The 20,775-nt window shown below is 44.3% G+C and overlaps 2 protein-coding genes across 2 annotated transcripts in view; one reads left to right on the plus strand and one right to left on the minus strand.

The window, feature by feature from the left end:
• LOC139281135 (sodium/mannose cotransporter SLC5A10-like) overlaps positions 1-20,775 on the minus strand; it is a 178,695-nt gene that overhangs the window by 58,518 nt on the left and 99,402 nt on the right. The gene's annotated exons all lie outside the window — the stretch shown is intronic.
• The window catches only part of LOC139281134 (protein FAM83F-like), a 43,422-nt gene continuing 35,320 nt past the window's right edge, over positions 12,674-20,775 (plus strand). The window contains exons 1-2 of the mRNA XM_070901108.1: positions 12,674-13,397; positions 20,527-20,694. Of these exons, the coding sequence (XP_070757209.1) occupies positions 12,792-13,397; positions 20,527-20,694 (774 nt within the window). The 5' untranslated portion in view covers positions 12,674-12,791. The remainder of the gene's footprint in view (positions 13,398-20,526; positions 20,695-20,775) is intronic.

Below are 20,775 nucleotides of genomic sequence, written 5' to 3' on the forward strand. Positions count from 1 at the left end.
ATAAAGAATTTGACACCGACTTGCACAAGGAGAAACTAGGGCAGGTGACCAAAAGCTTGGTTCTCAGGAGCGTCTTGAAGGAGGAAAGAGAGGCAGAGAGGTAGAGAGATTTAGGCAGGGAATTCCAGAGCTCAGGGCCCGGGCAAAAGAAGACACGGCCACCAATGGCCGAGCAATCATAATCAGGGACGCTCAAGATGGCAGAACCAGAGGAGCACAGACATCTCAGACGATGCGGTCCATCCAGCGAAGCAGATTGAACATGGTCAGTGCTTCGATGCTGCGGATATTGGCCTGAGCGAGGACACTGACGTTAGTGCACCTATCCTGCCAATAGATTTGCAGGATCTTGCAGAGGCAGCGTTGGTGGTACTTCGCCAGTGTTTTGAGGTGCCTGCTGCACATAGTCCATGTCTCTGAGCCATATAGGAGGGTGGTTATCACCACTGCTCTATAGACCATGAGCTTGGTGCCGGATTTGAGGTCCTGGTCTTCAAACACTCTCTTCCTCAGGCGACCGAAGGTTGCACTGGCACACTGAAGGCGGTGTTGGACCTCGTCATCGATGTCTGCTCTTGTTAACAGTAGGCTCCCGAGGTATGGAAAATGGTCCACGTTGTCTAAGGCCTCGTCATGGATTTTGATAACTGGAGGACAGTGCTATGTGGTGGGGGCACGTTGGTAGAGGACCTTTGTCTTACGGATGTTTAGCGTAAGGCCCATGCTCTCGTACGCCTCGGTGAAGGTGTTGATGATGGATGGCTTGGAGTTCGGCCTCCAAGTATGCGTAGACGTAGGCATCGTCTGCGTACTGTATTTTGATGACAGAGGATGGGACAACCTTGGATCTGGCCTGGAGGTGGCGGAGGTTGAGCCGATTTCCATTTGTCCTGCAAATTAGCTCCACTCCAGCGGGAGCTTGCTAAGGGTGAGATGGACTATTGCAGCAAGGAAGATCGAGAAGAGCGTTGGTGCGATGACACTGCCTTGCTTGACCCCAGTCCAAATGAGCAGCCTCCTGGCAGCGTTTGGCCGCCCGTTTTACCCTCATCCCGCCTATGTTAAAACCAAGCATGAGCGGGTTGGAGGCGGTTTGAAGTCGGGATTCCATTTTCTAATTCTTGAACTTCCCACCTGACCCCAACCTACTTGTTTATTCAGGTTAAAATCCCCCGTTCCCCCCCACCCCTCCACATTGTGTGTGCCAAGGCTTGGTCGAACACAATAAAAGGATTAAGTTGCAAATCATATTTGGTGTCCGATTCGAATTCTGCTACAGTTTATAAACTGCCATCGAAAATGACCAAGGTTGTACAACGGCAACCAACCAAAGAGAAGCACTGAGGGATGTTAGTACAGTATATACAAAATCAGATGATGATTAGCAGTGGGAAATATTCTAGCCCTCTCTTCCGTTGTGCAGTTTCAAAAAATCAAAAGTTACAGAATCATTTTGTTTTAATTATCTGTTCTATGTATATATGCAAAGCAACAGGCACCATTTGAAACACAGTTTGCTTCATTTCATGAGCAGGATTCACATGCAGACAATATTCTGACCATTTCACTTATATTTTCCTATTTTTAACTGATGCAGTGGCTGAAATATGATCCCCTGGTTGTATCAGCTGTACCACTGGCATGACAATTTTCACCTTCACAGCGGAGTGGAATTCTCTGCCCATTATAGAACACCCAAGATTTCCAATTCCATCGACTGAATAACGGACGGCCATTCATCAATGCCAGTGTTAAGCCCTGGCGGCAAAGTTGAAAATCTATTTCAATCTTGCATGACCAGAAATGATGCCGTACAAGTTATAATCATAAGTTAGCACCACTATTGGAATTCCAATATTGTCATTACCGGGTCATTCCTCCACAAGTTATTTCTGTGAGGTGGAAGAACCTCAGACAAAGGATAAACCTTTATGTGCTTGTTTCTCCCATTTTAATGATACATATGTTTGCTAATTTAAGACAAGACAAAAAGGAATATAATATTTATGACACTCCTATTTACCATGCAGACTTTAGCTTTGTGAAAAATCAGATAGTTAAGAGCAATGCAAAAATTCCAACTTGGTCTTCCACAATGCATAGTTTTGAAGAGTCGTAAGTTGTAGGATTAGATTTTTTTTAACTTGTTCTATGTCGAGATGCAAAAGAGTAGGCGCCATTTAAAATATATTTGTCTCCATTAAGCTGGCAGGGTTCACGTGCAGTCATTGTTCATACAGTTGCAGGAACAATTGAGCTGCATACCAAACTAATGGATATTTCATACATTATCAAAAGAATAACAAAGACATTTTTCTTCCTTTTTTTTGTTTTATGTTCCATAACTTACATTCTATAGATTATTGTTTGTTGGTACTTGCATCTAAAAGGATCTGCAAATGGTATTTTAATTGGCAATTGGAGCTCAGATTATATAATGTTTTACAATGTTTGTATAATACTTTGCTTTCCAAACACACACCAATGTAATACTTTCATTTTATTTATATTTTGAGTCTAAACTTTTCAATGTTTTAAATTTGCAATACAGCATTTATGCAATCTGATCAATGGAACCGCAGTTATCTGCCAGTTCCCATTAAGTGTTAATGGTGGTCCTTCCAGTATGGAGAAGCAATGAAGTTCCCCTTGAATCTCTATTTATGTTGTTTCAACTAACAGAAAGCAAATGTCATTATTTCCTATAGTGAAAATCGTGGGGGAGAAAAATCATTTTAAATATCTGTTGTATGTTGTTCTCCGAATATCACCCCTCTCATATTCAAGGAGCCCCACTCTAATACGTTTTCTACCGTAAATATATCCAAAAGAAGTTCTTTTGTCTCTCAATTTACCATGCATTTTCGTTTCCCAGTTATTTTTCTTTTCAGAAAATGATTTTCTGAACAGTTCTTAGTTTCCATACACGTTCTAACTTCCTATCTTCTGTTTCTTTAAATATGTTTTTATATAATTTTAACTTTGCTATTTTATCATGCTGTGTCCCCTTATGAGTGTGAGGACATTTTGGAATGATAGGGTAATGAGGGCTTGCTGCGCCAGTTTGGGGATGATGGGTCAATTTGCATCTTTTAGTCATTTTACATAGAATTACAGCACAGAAACAGATCATTCAGCCCAACTGGTTCATGCTCCATCTGAACCTCCTTCCACCCTACTACATCTCACCCAATTAGCATACTGTTCTATTCCTTTCTCCCTCATGTACTTAACTGGCTTCCCCTTAAATGCAGAGATGCTGGGTCAGTTTGAGTAAAGTAGATAAAAAGGAAAGAGCATAATTGCTGCAGGAACGAGCCTTTAGCTTAGCGCTCGCATTCCCACCTCTGAGTTAGAGGGGTTCAGGGTATAATTCCCTCTCCCGAATTCTCAATGCCGGAGCTCCAGCTCTGAATTCTGGATTGACGTCCAACGCGATACTCGTGTCTGGTGGGTATGGTTCGGCCTCCCACTCCTCTCATCAATGCCAAAACTGCTCACTATTCCAGGATCATTCTTGAATGCAAGGATAATCCCCATTATAACTGCTCAACCATTGATGGCCGTGCCTTCAGCTGTTTGGGCCTTGAGCTCTGGAACTCCCTCTCTTAACCTCTCCGCCTCTCTTTTCTCCTTTAAAACACTCCTTAAAACCTAACTCTGTAAACAAGCTTTTGGTCATCTGCCTTAATTTCTTCTTTTGTGGCTCAGTATCATATGTTTTGGCTTGTAACACTGTTGTGAAGCGCCTTGGATTATTATTAATAACTTATTTACTCTACTGCAAACCATCTACTTAAATCCCTCTTCCCTGTCTCTTCCACCCTCGCCTCCAACAAGAAGTGCAAGGAGCTCATGGACTTCTCTGTCTCTAAAATTGAGACCATCCGATCAGCTGCCCCTGCCTCTTTCCTTCCTTCCCCTAGCCTATCAGGCCAAACTTCCTTGAGGGTTCCTCACTGCCCTAGACCTGAACTTGCATCTCTCTAGTCTCTCTGATTTCCCCTCATGACCACTCTGTGCTCATCATGTCCATGAGACCTCCTGCCTGCTCCCTTGACCCTATTCCCACTAAACTGCTGACCACCCAACTTCCTTCTCTGGCTCCCATGTTAGCTGACATTGTTAATGGTTCTCTCTCCTCAGGTACTGTCCCCATCTCCTTCAAATCTGCCATCATCACCCCTCTCCTCAAAAATACAACCCTTGGCCCCTCCGTCTTTGCAAACTACTGCCCCATCTCCAACCTCTTTTTCCTCTCCAAAGCCCTTAAATGTGTTGTTACCTCACAAATCCATGCCCATCTTTCCCAGAACTCCATGTTTGAAATCCTCCAATCAGGTTCCTGCCACTGCCACAGTACCAAAACAGCTCTCATCAAAGTCACAAATGACATCCTTTGTGAAAGCAACAAAGGTAAACGACCCCTCCTCATCCTTCTCGATTTCTCTGCAGCCTTTGAAATGGTTGAACACTCCATCCTCCTCTAACGTCTCTCCACCGTCGTCCAGCTGGGTGGGACTGCACTCGCCTGTTTCCATTCTTATCTATCTAATCGTAGCCAGAGAATCATCTACAATAGCTTCTCTTCCTGCACCCGCATCGTTACCTGGGTGTCCCCCAAGGATCTATCCTTGGCCCCCTCCTATTTCTCATCGACATGCTGCCCCTTGGCAACATCATCTCCAACACAGTGTCAGTTTCCATATTTACGCTGACAACACCCAGCTCTATCTCATCACTGTTGTGTATGTATGTAAACCTCACCAATATGTAAGACTTGCCACTACGGGGCACACCTGTGGGAGACCGAAGGGTCACCTGTGCACCCTGGGGCAAGTAGGTATAAAAGACAATCCACCATGCCGCTATGGCACTCTGGAGTCTGAATAAAGAGACCAAGATCACAACAGTTTGAGCTGACAATACAGTCCTGTGGATTTATTCTGAACATAACAAATTGGTGACGAGTAACGGATCACGAACTTTCACGCGATAATGGCTGCTGTTGGTATTCTTGAGAGATTTGTTGAGGGTGATTATTGGGAAGCCTTCGTTGAGCATCTCGACCAGTACTTCGTGGCCAACAAACTGGACAAGGCTGAGACGGCGATCAAGCGCAGGGCGATTCTCCTCACCATATGTGGGTCTTCGATATATGGCCTCCTCAAAAATCTGCTGGCACCGGTCAAACCAAGGGACAAGTCTTACATAGAGCTGTGTACGCTGGAGCGGGAACATCTCAAGCCAAAGGAGAGCATCTTAATGGCCAGGTATCGCTTTCACATGTACCATCACTCCGAGGGCCAGAAGGTGGAAAGTTTTGTCGCCGACCTAAGACGCCTTGCAGGACAGTGCGAATTTGCAGGATTCTTGGGGGAAATGTTGCGGGACTTTTTCGTGCTTGGAATCGGCTACGAGGTCATTCTTCACCAACTGCTGTCTGCTGAATCCCTAGATCTGAGCAAGGCCATCACGGTAGCCCAAGCCTTCATATCCACGAGCGTTAACACAAAACAGATATCTTCACAGAATCGGAGCTCACCAGCAAGTACTGTGCATAAAATAATGTTCTCAGCAGGCAGAACTGTACAGGGCAGGGCCCACACGACCGCAGAGACCAGACCTAGGCCGAGAGTGACTCAGAGTCTGCCATGGGGCATGAATGCGTATCCATTAACACTATGTTGGCACTGCAGGGGCAGTCATAGAGATTCATCAATGTCGATTCAAGCCCTGTGTGTGCAAGGGCTGTCAAACAATGGGGCACCTCCAGCGAATGTGCAAACGACCTGTGACTCACCACGTGGCAGAGTCAGGAGAGGACGACCAATCCAGCAAGGATCACGCTGAATGAGCAGGAGAGGCAACTCAACCTGAGGATGAAGAGGAAGTATATGGGATACGCACCCTCACCACCAAAAGCCCTCTGCTAATGTTAAAAGTTAAACTCAACGGCACTCCAGTCTCCATGGAACTGGACACGGGGGCGAGTCAATCAGTAATGAGCCAGAAGACATTCGAGAAGTTGTGGGGTGACAGAGCACAATGACCCAAGCTGATCCTGATTCAGGCAAAGCTGCGCACCTACACCAAGGAACTGATACCCATGAGGGAGCAGTGCACGTTTTACCACTGTGTATTGTTTCAGGTGATGGGCCAACACTGCTTGGTAGAAGGTGGATGAGGAAGATTCGATGGAACTGGGAAGACCTCTGCGTACCTTCTCCGATGAACGACATCTCCCTTGCTCAAAGGCTGAGCAAAGCCCCACCTTCAGCTGAACCAGGCATCAAAGTGCAGATCCCCGAGGCACAGGCCGCTCATCACGACCATGAGGAGGTGAAGATCAACTGAGCAGCGGTACAGGCACAGTACCCACCACCCAAAGCAGACGACCTCTTCGCGACGATGGAAGAGGCTCCAGGTCAACCATGCAGAGTGGGACTCCGGCTAAAACAATTCGAATGCGTCTTCCCAATGCCAGAGGCAAAATCCCTGGGGAGGAAGATCGCGGCAGTCGGCATCACGGACACGGACGAAAGTGCGTCCAGACCACGGAACAAAAGAGCATCCAGACCATGGGACGAGAGAGCGTCCAGATCACGGGATGTCGCTGCAACGAAACAGAGGCATGTGTTGCCCAGCAAGGAAGATGACTTGGTTTGGGGCAAAGGTAAAGGGGCGGCCGTTGAGAAGGCCAGGAACCCACTATGTTCCAATAAGTTGTTAGCACTGTGTAACCCATGTGAGCGTTCTTTCGCGGCTAATGACTATCATATGGGGTCAGGGGTACCTTACAACAAGCTAAAGTAGCGGGCGAACACCAACCGGTCGTATATGTATCTGACAAAGTATTTGTGGCAAGTGATGTGTTATCACACGGGTCAGGCGTGTTGTACAGCAAGCCAAAGTAGTGGGCGAGCCCCAACCAGTTGTACATGTATCCAATAAGTTAACCAAGGCAGTAGCTTGGGTTCACGGGACAAAAGAGACGTACCAAAGAGTGTCCCAATATTTTCTCGAGTCAGAGAAGTTGCCCATCTCACAGTTTTGGGAGAGCAGAGGCACCATTATCGATGCTTTGTTTTGAGAATGTCCAACACTATCTGTGCACTGTAACATGATCCGCCACGGGTCAGGCACTGAGAACGGCGCTAATGCCTTCAGATGGCTACCGTTACCCACCACCGGGGTGGAAACGGTGCAGCCCACAAACCTACTCATTGTCGTGGAAGTGCTAGAAAGCGAGGGGTCAACCATAACAGCCCCCCAGTTTAGGACCTGGACCAGCCAGGATCCCACGTTACCATCTGCCAACGACGAACTGCTAGACGGGATGTTGCAGCTTATCTGTCGCAAAGACAAAAAGCTCATCCCATCAGATCCCTGCAATGTTGCAAAGAAAGGCAGGGAGGCTACACACAGTCAGTGGTCCGGGGCCTCCATACCATGGCCCAGGATCAACGGGGACCAGGCAGCCTCCTGCCACAACTGAAAGTCTCAAGGCCATATCGGCCATCCTGGACTTGCCAGACCTTAGGGTCAGTGACCATAGTCCAGAGCGGGCAGCCCAAATCACAAAGCCAAGCACCACACATATCACGGTAGACTCCCTATAGACCCGGCTATCCTGGGTGCTACGCAGTCACCAGACAGAACCACTCAGAACCGAGCCTTCCGTATGCTATCAGCAGAGAATGTACCATGATCGCACAGCTCCTCCACACGACATCATAATAAATTATGTAGACCATGTCCAGGGCTCCAGATGGGCTACTAACACTGTATTAGCCAAAGAGGGGAATGGAGTGTTTGTGATGAAAATGGAGCGTTTGTTGTGAAACCATGTACTGGGCAAACGCAGAAAGCATTTGGAACAGACCAAACTGCGAACTACAGATAACCAGGAACCATTGTAAAAGGACCTGGCCCCCAGCGACCCATTAACACACTCGACCTCGAGGATGAACCCACCATGCCAGGACTTCAACTCAGGCGATCGACCCGGGGACGCAAGGTGCCAGATCGCCTCAACTTGCAAATAACTTGTACATAAGGCTTTGGGGGGGGGGAGGGAATGATGTTATGTATGTATGTAAACCTCACCAATATGTAAGACTTGCCAGTAGGGGGCACACCTGTGGGAGACCGAAGGATCACCTGTCCATCCTGAGGCAAGCAGATATAAAAGGTGATTCACCATGCTGCTACGGCACTCAAGTCTGAATAAAGAGACCAAGGTCACAACAGTTTGAGCTTACAATTTATTCTGGACATAACAATCACCACTTCTCTCAATACCTCCATGGTCTCTAAAGTGTCAGACTGCTTGTCCAACATCCAGTACTGGATGAGCAGAAATTTTCTCCAATTAAATATTGGAATGACCAAAGCCATTGCCTTCGATCCCCGCCACAAAATCCGTTTCCTAGCCACCAACTCCATCCCTCTCCCTAGTATCCGTCTGAGGCTGGACCAGACTGTTCACAACCTTGGTGTCCTTTTGACCCTGAAATTAGCTTTTGACCACATATTCGTGGCATCACGAAGACCGCCTATTTCCACGAACATAACATCGCCTGTCTCTGCCCCTGCCTCAGCTCATCCACTGCTGCAACCCTCATCCATACCTTTGTTACCTCCAGACTTGACTATTTCAATGCTCTCCTGGCTGGCCTCCCATTTCTACCCTATGTAAACTTGAGGTCATCCAGAACTCGGCTGCTCACGTCCTAACTTGCACCAATGCCCGGTCATCCATCGCCTCTGTGCTAGTTGACGTACATATATTCCCTGTTACACAATGCTTTGATTTTAAAATTCTCATCCTTGTTTTTAATTCTTTTCATGACCTCGCCCCTTCCTATCTCTGTAATCTCCTCCAGCCCTAGAACTCCCAGCCCCCGCGCCCCCCCCCACCCCCGCGATATCTGCTCTCCTCCAATTTTGACCATTTGAGCATTGGGGCCATATCTTCTGTTGCCTAGGCCCTAAGCTCTAAAATTCACTCCTTAAACTTCTCCACCTCTCTTTCCTCCTTTAAGACGCTCCTTAAAACCTACCTCATTGACCAACCATTTGGTCACCTGCCCAAATTTCTCCTATGTGGCTTAGTGTCAAATTTCTATCTTATAACACCCCTATGACGTGCCTTGGGACATTTTACTATTTAAAGGAACTATATAAATACAAGTTGTTGTTGGTTATGGGAGCCCTCAAACACTTAGCATAGGGCTAACTGCCCAATCAGCTGGAATAATCTGATTACAGAAACTACCATTGTGAAAGCAATATGTCCTCAAACTGGGATATGGCCCCTCCAAAAAAGTAATGAATACAGACAAAACACCCCACTATTGTATGGCACAAGCAGGACTAACTTGGCTGCCACTCTTTTTGCATGCCTCGTTGTGAATCAACAATTAATTACCTCAGGGAGTAAACTGCCTAAGGCAATAAAATCCCTTTCGGGAAGTTATTACTTCAGTAGAAAACAACAAACCTAAAACTCCCCCAGTGAATGTATATTGGGGAATTCCAATACATTTATGAGAAATATATTAGCGATCTTAAAAAAAAATGAGATCAGGATATTTTTGGAGGAAGTGTTTCAATTACAGTAATTCCCTCCACTAATATATTCTTACCACATTTACTTCATTTTGTAACCAAGGTTATCCTGTCTACAAGGCCATGAAGATCCTCTGCTCACCAAAATATTTAAATAACTAAAATCCTTGCCAACCCAAAGATCTTTCAAAACAAAAAGTGCTGGCAATACCCAGGACAAGAGTCAGCATTTGAAAAGCGTTAGTACAGGTTAATGTTTAAGGTAGCGATTTCTCCGAACAGTCTCTATTTCTAACGTTACATAGAATATGCAGCACAGAAACAGACCATTCAGCCCAACTAGTTCATGCCGGTGTTTATGCTCCACTCAACCCTCAATAACCCTCAATTCCCTTCTCCCTCGTATGCTTATCTAGCTTCTCCTTAAATGCAGCTATACTATTGGTCTCAACTACTCTGTTATTAACCTGTCATTTATTTTTCACATGCTAAGGGAACTGTTGTGTAATTCCAGCATTTTCTGTTTTTATTTCATTTTCTAGCATAGACTGTGTTGTTTTGAGGGCATCTTTTCTACCCGTCTTATCCTAGATACTTTAGCACCTAAATTTTACATAACTCTCTATAGCTGGGTTCTTACTTCCTCGTGGCTTCGAGAGGGCATTTCTTCCCCTGGCAGCTAAATAACTTTTAATAATGTACCCCAGGATAACAAACAGGGGGGCCGAAATTCAGGGTCCATATTGGCCCGTTTCCCCTGTTTTGCGGTGGCCATGCGGCAGAATCGAGTGGCCGCCGCATTGCAGTCCATTGGCCGCCCCGGCCCAAATTCAGGTCAGGGATTTTTCGGCCTGTCCCCACTTCCGCCCCACTGCTGCCGACCACCACAAGCGTATCATCAAAGCTCGACCACCACCATCCCTCACCTCCATTTTAATCTGCCCCAAATTTAGTTGAAGAAATCAATGAGCCGCTGGGCGGTGCCCCCGACAGCTTTCTCTGTCGGTGCACCTTGTCTGCTCTCTCTCTGCTCTGGTGGTGCAATGGCCATTAAAGGTGAGGGCCGAATGCCATGGCTGCCATCTTATTTTTTTGCCGGCCGACTTCTATGTCGGTCGGACTATTGATCCTCTGGGTTCGGCCGAGCCGCCAACAGACAGCCTGGCACTCTCTCTTGGGTGGCAGGCCGCTGGCCCAGCCGAAACCCTCCCTGGTGGCCCAGAGGCCAAAGCAAAAGAATCCCCAATTCTCTCCCCTTTAACGGAGGGAGAGAGCGTGGTGACCCACACACGCAGTGACGTCACCACCGCTGGAGACTTGACCCCGCCCCTGAACTCTTTTAAGGAGACAAAATTAAACATTAAATCAAGTGCCCCCCCCCCCCCCCGATCTGGGGGACACTCTAAACACTTTTCACATGCCCTTTTTTTTGTGATTTTTGTGGGGGTTTTTGGGGCAGTAAAACAAGAGATATATATACAAGTGCCCCCTATAAAAGGTGGCGGGGGGGGGGGGGGTTGAATTTGCTGGAGATGCACTGCGTGCAGATTTCGAACCTGCATGGGGAAACCCATTGAGTACAACGCCTTAACCACTCGGCGACCGCACCTATACCCCCTCAGCATGACTTACCGCCACACATCTGCCCCCATTATGACCGACTTCCGGTCCAACGTAAAAAAAAAATCTTATGTGCTGAAAATGGATCAGGCGGCTGCCTCATCGCTCCCGGCTGAAAAGTGAGGTAAAAAATCATAGGTGCGCCAGCTTTCTGGCGTGCCTGAATTTCGGCTCGCAGGAAATTCTCCTTGGTTACTCCATCTATCCTGTACCTCCACAGAATCTCTCATGTTTTCAACAAGCAGCGAAGCATCAGACTTCAACTATCAAGTAAATTTACAAAAGGAGGTTTTTTGACCATCGTGCCTGTGTCGGCTCTCTCAAAGCTATCCAATTAGTCCCACTCCCCCGCTCTTTCCCCATAGCCCTGGAAATGTTCCTTTTTAAATATATATATATATTTATTGAATAGATTAATAAATAAGTCATTTATTTACTGTAGATACTATACTAACCCCTCAATCTCTATTCAAAATGATTAGTTAATCTTTTATCTATACGGTTACTTTCATAGTGCCTAATTAATTGTGGGAGCGAACTAGTTTGACCCATCTCTCTGCAAGTTCCAAACCAACTCAATCCTTTGAACAATCCGCACTCAAAATACTCTCCCAATGGTTATGGATTTGAATAACATTTCCTACATTACAACAGTGACTACCTTCAAAAGTACTTTATTGTCTATGGCAACCTGAGATCGCGAAAGGCGCTATATAAATACAAGTTATTTCTTTCCAACTGTCAGCTAAATTTTAAACTAAATGCCAATCATACACAAAACTGAGCGAATCTCAGTCTGTTTTTGTCAGAAAGTGGACTGACTCCTCCCTCTGATCTGTAACCTCCTGAACAACTCACCAAATCTTCACTTTTGTACAGTTACTGCTGGAGGTATGAATGTAGCTGCCTTTTAAATTCCCTTCTGCATTGCGATTGAATTAAAGGAATCGCTAAGAAACTAAAACTAGACAAAATGCTTATAATTTTGTAACTGGCAGATTTTTTTGTAATCGCCAAGGATTTTTCATGGCTCCAAAACGATTCGTTACACCTTAAATGTAGTGGCCATACTTTTTAGCAGTCAATTACTCGGTCGATCGTTGCAATTACTCTGTTGAAACGAACATGCTTGTCACTTTCACCGCTAAATAAAAACTCTGGTCAGCGTTGATCTAGTTCGGAAGTTCCATAACCGCTTGGGGAATATTAAAGACCAGCGTCTGTTGCCAGGCAGCGCTACGTTGCACGTTGCCTGTTCATTACCGGTAAATAGACAGACGTCTTGTGGCTTGAGGGAACCCATCCCATGCTTGAGAAAGGGTTGTCGTCTGAGTCAGCTTCCTGTTTAAATCAAAAAACAACGCATCTGGGAGTGACTGGGATCCTGAGGAAATGAGACACCCGAGAGGCGGTGAGATTCAGGTGTGGCGGGGAGCGCAGCCGAATGCCTGGAGGGGAGGGAGGGGAGAGGGCTGGGAGGAGCGTCCAGCCGACGTGTCAACCTGTGAAGTTTGGTTCCCAGTTGCATTGCTTCGATCCCTGCCTTGCTGACGGTGCAGTGCGGGAGAGCTGGTTTGGGAGACCCTGATTTATGAGCAATGGCTCTCTCACAGTTGCAGTGTTTGGACGAGGGGAATATCAACTATCGGACCAATGAATCCAAGCCCGAGTTCTACTACAGCGAGGCGCAGCGAGTGGCAGTGGAGACGCTCTTGGCTCACGGGGCACAAGCCTTTAACGAAACGGTCACAAAGGAAAACCTGAGGGAGTTCCTGTCGGAGCTGGACATCGAGCACATCCTGAGCTCGGTCCGGGATTTCTTACCGGAGAAGCCGGGCACCGGGCCGGACGAGGAGGGTCAAGATGAGGGAGGAGGAGAGAGCGAAGGACACAGCGAAGGGGAGACAGGAGGAGAAGGGGAGACAGGAGGAGAAGGGGAGACAGGAGGAGAAGGGGAGAAAGGAGGAGAAGGGGAGAAAGGAGGAGAAGGGGAGAAAGCACTCGAGGACTCGGAGAAGAAGCCCCTGTCTCTACATTACTGGCCCGACACCTCGGACATATCTTGGCCCAGCTTGGACCTGGGCTGGCCGGATTCCGCCGCCTATCGCGGGGTAACCCGAGCCAACGTGTACACACAGCCACCTGTGGAGGGCTCAATACACATCAAGGAGATGATCCGCAGAATGATCAACCAAGCGCAGAAGGTGAGCACATGCAGATGACAATTAAATATGTAGCAAATCGATGTCTGGGTAAAGGTTTTAAATGATTTGGCAGGTAACTAAAAGCAGAAAAGTATTAAAAATAAACTAGTTCAGTAAGTTATAAACTGTAATATACAACTTACATTTATATAGCGCCCTTAAAAACAAGGACTTTTATTATATAGTGCCTTTAATGCAGGTGCGTTATGGACCAACATTTGACACCAAGGCACATAACGCATTAAAACGTCTCACGGAGCTTGGTAGAAGCAATGATCAGGCAAATATTAACATTGAACCACATTTGGTCCTGGGATGTGGGCATCGCTGGCAAAGCCAGCAATTATTGCCCATATCTAATTGCCCTTGAGAAGTTGGTGGTGAGCCACCTTCTTGAACGCGAGTTCCAGGATTTTGACCCAGCAACGATGAAAGAACGACGATATATTTCCAAGTCAGGAAAGTGACTTGGAGGTGATGGTGTTCTCATGCGCCTGCTGCCCTTGCCCTTCTAGAGGTCACGGGTTTGGGTGGTGCTGTCGAAGAAGCCTCGGTGAGTTGCTGACATGCATCGCGAAGTGCTGAATACACATTACCACGGTGCACAGTTGGTAAACTAGCTCTCCCAGTTTTGGGACAAGTCCCCAGCTGTTAGTGAGGAGGACTTTGTAGGGTTGACTGAGCTGGATGCTTTGCCTTATCCAAAGCCGGTGCCTAGGTCAATGTCAGGTGGTCTGTCCAGATTTTTTATTCTTGTTTTTTGTAACAGTTTGGCTTACTAGGCCATTTCAGAGGATAGTTAAGAGTCAACCAAATTGCTGTGGGTCTGGAATCACATATACGCCAGACTGGGTAAGGAACGACAGATTTCCTTCTCTAAAGGGCATTAGTGAACCAGATGAGTTTGACATCTGGTAGTTTCAATTCTGATACTAGCTTTTTATTCCAGTTTTATTTAATTAACTGAATTTAGATTCCACAGCTGCCATGGTGGGATTTGAACTCGTGTCTCCAGATCATTAGTCCAGGCCTCTGGATTTCTAGTCCAGTAACATAACCATTATGCTACTGTACCCCTATAAGGAGATATTAGATCAGGTGACCAAAAGCTTGTTCAGATTTAGTTGTTCAGGAGGATCTTGAAGGAAGAGAGAGGTGGAATTTAGGGAGAGAATTCCAGCATAGTGTTTAGACCACTGACTGCAGCCTTATTAAACAGTAATTAGTTCCCTTGTCCAATACATGGTGTAATCTTTCCTGTTCCATCATTACAACCCACATACTACCTTAGAATTGTGTGACTTTAATGTTGCTTTGTTAGCCGATCATTTCTTAAATTAAACTCCTCTATTCATATGGTGCATGCAAACTTTAAATATTCCCCACTTTAGCAGATTCAGGTAGAGGTTGGATTAAACAGTTAAGATTCCCAGCTGAAGTTTGTAAGTTAGGGTCACCACATCTGTGTTGAAGCCACCCTGGTTGTGACGATACACAATGTGGTCATGCAATGTAAACTGCAACAAAAGCTTGAAGCAGTGAGGAAGGAGGTCATTGGAACCAAAGAGATTGCAAGTGAGAGCTGAAGGGGATGGGGTAATCCCTGGCCTGTAGGTTCCACATTGTACATTCCGCTCTGTCAATATGACAAGTTAAAACGGGCTTTGTGTTGAGTGATGGGAACGATAAGGTGTACTTTTCCTTGACATCATCTAGGTCCTTCCTTCATTCCTAACCCACTACCCTCTGCCAAACAAGGCAAGAAAAAAATTCGACTACCCGACAGAGATGATAAGGAACAAAAGAAAGTTATAGCAGATATGCATGTAACGTTTGTCAGGCTATGATGATCGGATGGTTTAGTGCATTTGCTTAAGAGTGCAGATAGTAATTCGTAATAACGAGCTCCCCCAGGATCAGTTTGAGTGTTTCAGCAACTGGAGTTTAGTTTAGATTGCAGAGTGATTCAGTTCGAGTCTGGATGTCATTTAATCATTATTATTCAACATTTGCTGAATATTGGCCAACAGTTTTGGGCACTGAACCTAGGAAATATCCATTGGCCTTGGAGGGAGTGCAGCACAGAGTCACCAGAATGATAGCAAGGCTTAAAGGGCAGAATGATACCAGGGCTTAAAGAATTGCATAGAATATACAGCACAGAAACTGGCCATTTGGCCCAACTAGTCTGTGCTGGTGTTTGTACTCCACACAAGCCTCCTCCCATTCCATCTACCTCATCTCAGCCTGTCAGCATATCTTTCTATTCCCTTTTCTCTCATGTATTCATCTAGTTTCCTTTTGAAAGCTATTTGCCTCAACCACTTCCTGTGGAAGCGAGTTCCACTCTGAGTAAAGAAATTTATCTTTATTTCCCTGTTGGATTTATTAGTAACTATTTTGTATTTATGGTCCATAGTTTTGGAGTCTCCCACAAGTGAAAACATTTTCTCCACATCTACTCTGCCCAATCCATTCATAATTTTAAATACCTCTATCAGATGTCCTCTAAGTCTTTTCTTTTTTAAAGAATAAAGCCCTAATCTATGAGGAACTATGAGGTAGGTAAAGGAATAAGGAAATGGAGTTCCCACAATGTGTACAGGACTCCTTTCTAACCTATTCTGTGATGATATGTAAAAAGCCCAACAAGGGAGGATTCGCTATTGGATCTAGTAATGGGGAATGAACCAGAGCAGATAAGAGAAGTAAAAGTTGGGGAACTCTAGGTAATAGTGACCACAATGTAATATGCTTTAAGATGATAATTGAGAAGGACATAAATGACAAAAACCAGGTTAATAGATCAGAGAAAAGCTGATTTTGAGGGGCTGAGAATAGAACTGGGAAAATAAAATGGGCAACAATATTGGCAAACCACAATGTAGAACTGCAATGGGAAACATTTAAAACGGTGTTCAACTGAGTGCAGGAAAAATTTATTCCACTGAAAGGAAAGAGCAAACTAAACACTAATGAAACTCTACGGATGTTAGCTATCCTCCATAAGGGAACAATTGAGGGTCAGGAAAGAGGCATACAGTAAGTACATAGACAGCAGGGGAGTGCATGATAAGGGAGAACACAGAGATTAGGAGAGAAGTCAAAATAACAATTAGGAAGGCAAAGAGGAACGATTAAATTACATTATCAAGGAACATAAAACAAAGTAGTACAATATTAACAGGCACATCAATTTAAAAAAAGGAAGATTGGAATGGGAATAGGGCCATTAAGGATAATACCACAGATAATGAGAGAGAGATGGCAGAAATATTAAATAATTATTTCTCTTCTGTATTTACCAGGGAGATAGAACTGGTGGATATGACATTGGATGATGATGAGATTAGTAATGAGATAAGTACATTTAAAATAAAAAAGGGAATATATTAAATAAACTAATCAAACTTACAGGATAAAACCCCTGGTCTGGATGGATTGCATCCACACATTTTAAAAGATCTAGTGAAGAAATAGCAGAGACATTACTATATATATTTAATCATTCATTAGAAAAAAGACTGGAGGATAGCTAACATAATACCATTATTTAAGAAGGGGGATAGAACATTTCCAGGGAATTATAGACCAGTCAGCTTAACATCAGTGCGAGCATAAATTATGGAATCCCTACTAAAGGAGAAAATAGAAGAACATCTAGAAACCAAAAATATAATAATGAATAGACAGCACAAATTTCTAAAGGGAAAGTCGTGCTTGACTAACCTCATTGAATTTTTTTGAAGAGATAACCAAGTAGACAATGGCAATGCAGTAGATGTAATTTATCTAGATTTTCAAAAGGCCTTCGATAAGGTACCACATAATAGACTGATGAACAAGGTCAGAGAATGTGGAGTCAGGGGACAAGTAGTAGAATGGATAGCTAGAAGGCTTCAAGACAGAAAGCAGAGAGTGGGGTAAAAGGGTAACTATTCACAGTGGCAGAAGGTGGGTAGTGGTGTTCCACAAGGATCAGTGCTGGGACCACTGCTGTTCACAATTTATATTAACGATTTAGACTTTGGAATCAAAAACACAATTTCTAAATGTGCGGATTGGGGGGGGGGGGGGTTGGGGGGGATAGTCAATACGGAGGAACAAATTACAGGAGGACATTAATAAACTTGCAGAATGAGCATATAATTGGCAAATGAAGTTCAACACAGATAAATGTGATGTATTACATTTTGGTAGGAAGAATAGGGAGGTCACTTATTACCCGGAGGGTGCGAGTCTGGGTGTGGTAGAAGAACAAAGGGATCTCAGAGTACAAATACACAAATCACTAAAAGTTGCGGCACAGGTTAGCAAGGCTATAAAGAACCAAACCAAGCACGAGGGTTTATTTCTAGAGGTATAGAATTGAAAAGTAGGGAACCTTGGTTAGACCACACTTAGAGTATGGTGTACAGTTCTGGCCGTCCTATTATAAAAAGGATATTGAGGCACTGGAAAGGGTGCAGAGAAGATTTACAAAGATGATACCAGAAATGCGAGGGTATACATATCAGGAAAGGATGAACAGGCTGGGCCTCTTTTCTCTTGAAAAAAGGCGGCTGAGGGGTGACCTAATAGAGGTCTTTAAAATTATGAAAGATTTTGATATAATGGATAGAGAAAGAATGTTTCCACTTGTGGGGAAGAACATAACGAGATGCCATCAATGTAAAATAGTCACCAAAAAATCCAATAGGGAATTCAGAAGAAACTTCTTTACCCAAAGAGTGGTGAGAATGTGGAACTCGCTACCACAGGGAGTGATTGAAGCAAATAGTATAGATGCATTTAAGGGGAGGCTAGACAAGCATATGAGGGAGAAGGAAAAAGGTTATGCTGATCGATTTAGATGAGGAAAAACAGGAGGAGGCTCAAGTGGAGCCTAAACGCCAGCATGGGCTGGTTAGGCCGAATGGCATGTTTCTGTGCTGAATATCCTATGTAATCCTATGTAGGACAGGTTGCATGCACTTGCTTTGCATTCCCTTGAGTTTTGAAGTTGAAGGATGATCTAATCAAGGTCTTTAAAATGATGAAGGGATAAAAGGTTTAGGGTAGATACAGAGAAATTACTAACTCTGGTGGGAGGAATCCAGAACAAGGATCCAATATCTTAAAATTAGAGCTAGGCCATTTCGGAACGAAGTCAGGAAGCACTTTTTTCACACACCGGGTAGTTCAAAACTCTCTTTCCCAAAAGGCTGTAGATGCTGGGGGTCTATTGGCATTTTCAAGACGGAAATCAATAGTTTGTGAGGTAATGATATTAAGGAGCATGGAGCCAAATAAATGAGGTACTGATCAACCATGATCTAATGGAATTAATATTTGTAGTCATTGGGCTACCCAAAGTTTATTTTAGCTTGAATTTGGGCTAATACGTTTTCGGAATGAGAGACATTTTGAATGAAGACCTGCTTTATATTAAGGAACTGAATGACCTACACCTGCTCCCATGTTTATTTCTGTGCCACCAGTAAAAGCAAAGGATACATGAAAAAGTCACAGAATGCAGAACTAGTTGTAGAGGAAACATAGAAACATAGAAAATAGATGCAGGAGTAGGCCATTCGGCCCTTCAAGTCTGCACCACCATTCAATAAGATCATGGCTGATCATTCCCTCAGTATCCCTTTCCTGCTTTCTCTTCATACCCCTTGATCCCCTTAGCCGTAAGGGCCATATCTAACTCACTCTTGAGTATATCCAATGACTAAATAAATGTTCATATCCCCCCTTAATGTTATTGTAATGTTGATCTCACAAGCATGTTGTAACATTAGAATAGCTATTTTAATTTCACTGTGACTACTGCTAACACATGGGTTACTTTAATATAAAGCAGGTCTTCATTCAAAATGTCTCTCATTCCGAAAATGTATTAGCCCAAATTCAAGCTAAAATAAACTTTGGGTGAGAGCAGCCCAATGACTACAAATATTAACATCACTGGAGTGAATTTAAATTTATGGCACTCCAAATATTGAAGCGAATATAAATCGACCTATAGGAATTCAAACAAGTTGTTAAACACTTTGAAAGATTTTAACTAATATTTATCCTTGGTGTAGCTTCCTTATTTGTTGAAACACTTGACGAGGAATTAATAGAGCGGATTGCGAGCTCCCCCCCCCGCCCCCCCCCCCACCCAACTGATTGTGGATCTATATTGGAGAGCCTAGCGGACAAAGAAAGTGCAATACGTTACTTCTGTTCAGCCGTGGTTCAATGGTAGCACTTTTGCCTCAGAGTCAGAAGGTTATGGGTCCACTCCAGAGATTTGAGCACATAATCCAGACTGACACTTCAGTACAATACTGAGGGAAGTGCCGTTTTTTGGATGAGGCGTTAAACCAAGGCCCCAGCTGCCCTTGCAGGTGAACGTAAAAGATCCCATACCACTAATTTGAAGAAGCAGGGGTGTCCTGGCCAATAGTTATTACTCAACTAAAATCACTATAAAACATTTTAAAAAAAAAATTATTTGGTCATTATCATGTTGCTGTTTGAGGGATCATGCACGCAAATTGGTTGCTGTAGTTCCTGCATTACAACAGTGACTACACTTCAAAAAAAGTATTTAATTGGTTATAAAGTGCTTTGGGATGTCCGGAGGTTGTGAAAGGCTCTCTAAACATTCAATTTATTTCTGTATTTAGTTTGCCAGAGTTTTGAGTTTTTATTGCTAGTGCTAGTAAATGCAGTTACATAGAATTATATAGAATTTATAGCACAGAAACAGGCCATTCGGCCCAACTGGTCTTTGCCAGTGTTTATGCTGCACACAAGCCTCCTCCCATCCTATTTCAACTAACCCTATCAGCACATTCTTCTATTCCTTTCTCCCTCATGTACTTATTTAGCTTTCCGATAAATGCATCACTGCTATTCGCTTCAACTAATCATTGTGGGAGCAAGGTCCATATTCTAACCACTCCTTGGGTACAGAAGTTTCTCCTGAATTCCTTAATGGATTTACGACCCATAGTTTGAGTGGAAAAAGACAGTGAAATGAGTTTCAATCACATATAGCAGATAATGTTTGCAATAGAATTTGACCAGTTAATTAAATGGCTGTGATATGGGATTTGAGTGCATAACTATACTGTTTCATTATCATTCACAGGTAATCGCTGTCGTAATGGACTTATTTACAGACATCGATATCTTCAAAGACTTACTGGATGCCAGCGTCAAGAGGAAGATTCCCGTCTACATCATCCACGATGAGGCTAACATCAAGTATTTCTTGAAGATGTGTGAGTGTTCAGGAATGCACATGGGGATGCTGAAAGTAAGTGAGGATGATGTGGACAGACAGATCAGTTCTTATGTCATGTGTGACTCACAGTTACCAGTTTCTCTAGCATGCTTT

This window comes from Pristiophorus japonicus, chromosome 15 (genome assembly GCF_044704955.1).
Source record: "Pristiophorus japonicus isolate sPriJap1 chromosome 15, sPriJap1.hap1, whole genome shotgun sequence".
NCBI lineage: Eukaryota > Metazoa > Chordata > Chondrichthyes > Pristiophoridae > Pristiophorus > Pristiophorus japonicus.